At 45.9% G+C, this 7003-nt stretch overlaps 1 protein-coding gene across 1 annotated transcript in view; it reads right to left on the bottom strand.

Moving 5' to 3' along the window:
* CCDC60 (coiled-coil domain containing 60) overlaps window positions 1–7003 on the bottom strand; it is a 231516-nt gene that overhangs the window by 50842 nt on the left and 173671 nt on the right. The window contains exon 5 of the mRNA XM_007938286.1: window positions 2045–2152. Within this exon, the coding sequence (XP_007936477.1) occupies window positions 2045–2152 (108 nt within the window). The remainder of the gene's footprint in view (window positions 1–2044; window positions 2153–7003) is intronic.

Raw genomic sequence — 7003 nt, 5'->3', positions numbered from 1 at the left:
AAAAAAACAAAAAAACAAATAACAGGAAATGGTTTAAGGTTGTGGTTTTAAAACAAATTCTGGGAGCCATAAGGATATTGAGGACATACCTAGGTCATGGTGCAGTTGGCATCAAGTTGGAGGGGCTCCAGGCCTCAGAGGCCTCCCAACCTCCTGCTTTGTGCAGAAGCTCCATTTAGAAAAAAGATATTTTACATTACTGGTGTTCCCTTGTTTTTAAAGGATTTATGCTGCTGGAAAAAATACAGGTTGTAAACCACGGCATCAAAGCAAACTACGGTTTTAAATTCACCCCAGTCGAAAACACTGAATCACTCGGAGTCACTGGTCTGTCAGTAGACGTATGATTCATATTTTTGGTTGCTTTTGAGGTTAGTTTATCTGGGCGTTGGTACAAGAAATGAATCAGGGAGGACTCTGGAGGATGAGTGGTAACTGTGCACAGGAGGAAGGAATTAATTTAGACTCAGAATGTTGGAAGAGGAAGAAGACCGCAGTCACCAGGAGGGCTGGGAGGGCGTGGCCAGTATCAGTGTACTGGGGTAGGGGTGGGAAGTGTTAGCATTTGGGATGGGGAACGATTTTATTTAAATCAGCCTGGGATTTTCACAAAGCAACTCCAGTTCCTCAGTCCTGGGTTCTTTGCCTGTTTTGTCCCTTTTTTCTTGCAGATAATCTGATCTCCTTTCTTAAAGAAGTGGTGACTGTTCCTGTGGACCTGTTGCTTGTTCTGCCTGTGTGTTCCTGCAGCAGTGGTCTCAGGCTTTTGCTTGGGTCCTGCCCTCTGGTGGGGACACACCCAATACTTCTCTTGGCCTAGACAAGTTCGAGGGTTTCTGCCTGTGCAAACCCAGCTGCTCCAGAGACCTGAGCACTGAGTACTCCTTTGGTCCAGTGGAAAGACCAGTAAAAGAAACAAACCCAAACAAACAGTCCTTGTTGAGCCAACTTAAGGTCACCCCATGTGTGTCACAGTAGAACTCTGCTCCATAAGATTTTCAGGGGTTGAAATCTTAAGATGTCAATCACCAGGCCTTTCTTCCAAGGTTCCTCTGGGTGGATTCCAGCCTACAACCTTTCAGTTAGTAGCCAAGCACGTTAGTCATTTGTATCCCCAGGGACTTCAGTAGAGAGATGGTCACAATTATACCCAACCCCATTGCCCTTGAGTCGGATCTGACTCATAGTGACCCCTCCTTGGGTTTCTGAGGCATTATCACCACAGAAGTAGATTGCCCAACCTTTCTTCCAAGGAGTGGCTGGTGGGTTTGAACCGCCAGCCTTCTGGTCAGCAGTCAAATGCCTTAGGCACTAGGCCACCAGAGCTCCTGGTCACCATTGTAGAATTTTTAAAAACAACCTTGAGAGAGAGAAGCAAAACAAGAACAACAGAAAGGCAAAGGCAACAGGGAGGGGGAGAAAGAGGAGAATGGAGGAAAAGGAAGAGAGGCAATCAAAAAAATGGCTTCATGGAGACACTTTCAAGAAGAGAATTAGAAATCTAGCAGTAGTAGATCTAGTAGTGTGCTGGTAAATGTTTAACAACTGACTGTCCATTGAAAATAAACAAACAAAACAACTAATCTGTAGCTTGCCAATTTCCGTGGTGTAAATACTCCCATTGTGGCTGATTTCAAGCTACTAATATGATTGTATTTGACAGCTAACCGAAGGCTGGTGGTTCAAACCCACCAGCCACTCCTTGGAAGGAAGATTGGGCAATCTACTTCCATAGAGCTAATGCCTCGGAAACCCAAGGAGGGTTCACTGTGGGTTGGATCTGACTTGACAGCGGGGAGTTTGGTTTTTGGTTTGTGATGTTATGTCACTGGACAGAAAGCTGGGAGGGGTGCACGTCCTCAGCTCTCAGCAGCCTGTGTGAGTTGACTCCAGTACAGCACTGTTTGGATCCCACAAAGCACAGGGAAGACCTCCCAGACCCACCTACCACCAAAAGCAATAGGAGAAAAAAATGTGTAGGGGTCCCCTCCTCCACCGCCTAATCCATTGCTAGTTTATGGCAGGTTATAGGGCTGAGGCGTACTTTGGATTCCAGCAGGTGATCACGGGATTCATGGTGTGGTGGGTGTGGTCAATAGTCAGGGCCTCCAGGAGCCAGTGGAGGGCACAGAGCTGGCGGAAGAGGGGTTCACTGCAGAGACAGAGCACAGAGGGATACTGTTAGAACAGTAGTAGCAATGGAGCAATAGCAATACTTGTAGCAGTTGTGCTTCTCCCTGTTATGAGAGCTGTTGCCATGTGCTGCACACTATGTGTCTTGCGTACCTTGTCACGTTAAACCTTCACGATGGCCCTGGGTCACCATTCGTTGTCCCATTTTACAGAGGAGGAATCTGAGGCCCAGAAGAGGGAAGGAAGTGGGGCTAGTGGGTGGCAGAGCTGTGATTTGAAACAAGAGGATTCTATGCCAATTACTTGGGGTTTGTGTATATGGGGGAGGGATCATCAGAGGGGTCCCCCAGTTAGAGGGTCTTGATTCAGACAAATGAGAGGACTGAGTGAAATTAGTATCCCAAAGGTGTCTAATTATCAATTTGATAAAAGAACAACAATACAGTACAGAGTGTTTCTAACGTCTAGAAACCCGGGAAAACTAGTGTATTTATCCCTGTCCCCCAATTAACAGTGAGACTTGTTGTTTTAAATTTATATGTCCTTTGCCTGAAAATGTAGTTAGATATTGAAGAAAAACATACTGAGCATGTTATTTGAAAACGCAACTATCATACTGTTTAAAAAGAAGTCTAACTCCTGTTGTCTGACTTTTGGCACTTCTGTTAAGTGCCTTCAGTGACTCAGGTTTCAACCAGGGCGCTTGACACACATTATTTAATTGTGCCAAAAACCTTCTGGGAGAAGAAGTATCATCCACATTTTAGATAAGCGGAAACAGGCTCAGAGAGGAACAGTCACTGGTTTGGGGCCACACAGCTTGCTGATGTCAGGAGGAGGATCTGGACATCTGATTTAATCCTCTGGACAACACTGGAAGGTGGGTATGATTATCACCTCCTCATGCAGATGAGGGAACTGAAACCCAGAGAGTTGAAGGGAACTGCCTGAGGGCTTCTTGTTGGTTGTTTGTTCGGGGTTTGACCTTGGTTTGTTTAACCCATCCTCTCCTGGGCCCATGCTCAAAGTGCTTTGGAAGCCAGCACAGCAACTGGGAATCAACCTGAGAGTGAGGTCAGGAGATGGTTAACTCCCTGCCTGCATTTTTCCTGGAAACACAGTGGAGCCCCACCAGCCCTGCACCCCCACTCCAGTGATTTCTCCTCTTACACTAATGGGTGATCGGCCTCTGTTATGAACTTGTGTAATTGCTCTTCTCTGAAACTGTGGCCTGCCTTGATCAATACTCCCCAGGGCTCCTGGGCCTGGTGCTCATAGTGCAGGAAGAAATCCACCCTCCCTGTTTCCAAGAAAGCACCACCTTAGCAGACAGGTCCGAGCCCTGGGGCTCAAGTATGGAGATGACCAGGGTCACCCCTTGGTAACCCTGAGAAGGATCATTTTTAACTCTGCTGGAAGAGGCACTGCCCCCTTCATTTCCGCATGTACTGGGGAGGCTGTGTCTGCCAGGTCTTAGGAGAACTGGAGGTCACTGCTCTTTCTGTTGTCTTTGGAGCCCCTTCTACAGACTACTTACTGAGCATCTATTATTCTCTTGGAGTCCTAGAGTGGTGCAGATGGTTAATGAGCTCAACTGTTAACTGAAAGGTGAAAGGTTCAAGTCCACCCAGGGATGTCTCATAAGAAAGCCTGGTGAAGTACTTCTGAGAAAGTCAGCCATTGACTGTTCCATGGAGCACAGTTCTGTACAACACACGTGGGGTCACTTTATGTTGGAACTGACTCGATGGCAACTGGTTTACTCTTCTTTTCTTCCAATGGAAAGGACTTGTACATTCATAGCCCTTCCAGTTCTTGGGTCTCTCTTTCCTCCTAGCAACATCTTTGTCCCTACTGGTAACTACATTTGGCAGCCCTGGGCCCATGGGCTACGTCCAGGATTTAGCCCGGAGTAACAGCTAGCCTAACCCACCAGCCACTCCTCGGAAGGAAGGTTGGGCAATCTACTTCCATGGTGATACAGCCTCGGAAACCCAAGGAGGGGTCACTATGAGTCGGGTCTGACCTGACAGCACATAACAACAACAACAACAACAACAACAACAACAGCTAGCCTTGCTGTGTGCCTGGCACTGTGTTGATGAGCACCTCACTTCACTGTCCCTATAACCCTATAACATTGTGAAAGACCCCAGGAGATGCCCATGCTTTTGTTTCACAATTTACTATCATTCTAGCCCTGGGCTTTGGGATATGTGGGGTGGGGCGGTGGGGGGAGAAGGGAATAAACAAAGGGAGTTAATTGGTGAGATGGGGTCTGCTTGGGGACACATGACACATGAGCATCTGCTTTATTTCTGCACAAATCTGACCCTATTCCTCCTTTGCGTAAAACCTTCAAACTCCCTAAACCATCACACATCAGACCCCATCCACCTCTCTCGTCTCTCCCCACTCTACGTGCTACCATCTGCAGCCTGGGAGAGTCTGCTCAGTTGAGCAAGCTGACCACTGTTCCTTTGCATGGCCTGGGTAGAAGGCCGGCTCTTGCCATTTGCTGACTGTGTGGTCTTGGTCAAATTACTTAACTCCTTTGAGCTCATCTGTGAAGTGGTAATAATTGTAGCAGTTCCCTCAGAGGGTCAGTGTGAGGGTGAACTGAGGTGCTTAGCACTATTTTTCACTCCGGATACAAATTTCCCTTCATTCTCCTTCTCTACCTCTCATTGCAGGGGTCTCAGTCTGTATCTTTGTAAGCCTTCTTAAAGGAATCAAGTCATTCTTCAAGGAGGCTGCAAATCATTTTGGCTTCTTCAGTCTCAACAACGTGTCACCTTGTCTCCATAGTTTGAGGCCCTGCTTCATTGCAACTGCTTGTTTACTTGTCTCTCTAGCCCGTGAGTCTGTAAGCTACACAGTCTTCTTCACACAGGGTATTGGGACAGTATAGGCTCAGTACATTTCTGGTGACTCAAAGCAAGATAACAGGAATGAATTGGTTTGGACATGCATTTCCTTGGGCTAATGACTTGGGCACACACTGTCCTCATGGGCAGAACCACTAGGATGAAAAGTAGTTATGACAGAAACATAATGACAGTGAACTCTTCCCATGGTACAGTGACTGTGTGCCAGACACTGTTTTAAATGTTCTGTGTCTCTGTTGGCAAAATATTGAATGACGCGGGAAGTATTGAAAGAAGAGCAAAAGACTACACAGAGTCATTCTGCCACAAAGAATTGGTCGATGTCCAACCATTTCAGAAGGTATCATGTGACCAAGAACTGATGGTATTGAAAGAGGAAGGCCAAGCTGCACTGAAAGCACTGGTGAAAAGCAACGCTTTAGGAATTGGTGGAATACCAATTGAGATGTTTCAACAAACATCCAACACTGGAAGCACTCACTCATGTATGCCAAAAAAAATTTGGAAGACATGTACCTGGCCAACCAACTGCGAGAGATCCGTATTTGTGCCCATTCCAAAGAAAAGTGATCCAACAGAATCTAGAATCAAACAATATAATATCATACACAAGTAAAATTTTACTGACTCTAATTCAAAAATGATTGTAGCAGTACATTAGCTGGCAGTTGCCAGAAATTCAAGCCAGATTCAGAAGAGGACATAGGACAAGGAACGTCACTGCTGATATCAGATGGATCTCGGCCGAAACCAGAAATACCAGAGAGATGTTTATCTGTGTTTCATTGACTATGCAAAGGCATTCAGCTGTATGATCACAACAGATTATGGGTAACACTGTGACAAATGGGAATTTCAGAACACTTACTTGTGCTCATGAGGAACCTGTACATAGACCAAGAGGCAGTGGCTTGGACAGGACAAGGGATACTGCATGGTTTCAAATCAGGGTGTGTGTGTGTCAGGGTCATGTCCTTACATCATACTTATTCAGTCTGTAAGCTGAGCAGATGATCTGAGAAGGTAGACTGTATGAAGAACAACACAGCATCAGACCTGGAGAAAGACTTGTTAAACAACCTGCAATATGTGGATAACACAACCTTGCGAAGACGACTTGAAGCACTTATTGATGAAGATCAAAGACTACAACCTTCAATATGGATTAGACCTCAGCAGAAAGAAAATAAAAATTTCACAACTGCTCCAATAAGGAACATGATAAATGGAGAAAAGATTGAAGTTGTCAAGGGTTTCATTTTACTTGGATCCAGTCAGTGCCTGTGGAAGCACAGTTAAGAAATCAGACAATGTATTGCATTGGGCAAGTCTACTGCAAAAAAAGACCTTTTTAAAGTGTTAAAGAAGCAAAAATGTTGCTTTGAGAACTAAGGTGGTGTGTGGTGTGCCTAACCCAAGCCATTTTCAGGCACCCCATATGCTTGCGACAGCTGGACAATGAATAAGGAAGACTGAAGAGGAAGCGATGCCTTTAAATGATGGTGTTGGTGAAGAATATTGACTATACCATGGACTGCCAGAAGAAAGAACAAGTCTGCCTTGGAAGAAGTACAGCCAGAACGTTCCTTAGAAGTGAGGATGGTGAGACTTCATCTCACATATTTTGAACACGTTACCAGGAGGGACCAGTCCCTGGAGAATGACATCGTGCTTGGTGAAGTAGAGGGTCGTGAAAAGGAGGAGGGCCCTCAGCGAGATGCATTGACATGGTGGCTGCAGCAATGGGCTCCCACCCAGCGACTGGAAGGATGGCACAGGACCGGGCAGGGGTTCGTTCTGTAGTTTGCTAGGTGTCGGAACCAACTCAGTCATTTGTAACAGCAAAGTCAGTGCCTTTGTTAATTATTAACTAATTTATTCCTTGTAAAAACCCTATTAGGAAGCTACCATTCTTACCCTAGGAGCCCTGGTGGCGTAGTGCCTAAGGCACTTGACTGCTAACCAGAAGACTGGTGGTTCAA

This window comes from Orycteropus afer, unplaced genomic scaffold (assembly GCF_000298275.1).
Source record: "Orycteropus afer afer isolate SDZICR_OR568_19922 unplaced genomic scaffold, OryAfe1.0 scaffold00048, whole genome shotgun sequence".
Lineage (NCBI taxonomy): Eukaryota > Metazoa > Chordata > Mammalia > Tubulidentata > Orycteropodidae > Orycteropus > Orycteropus afer.
Note: the sequence above shows the minus strand (reverse complement) of the source record. Positions and strands in the feature narration are given on the sequence as shown.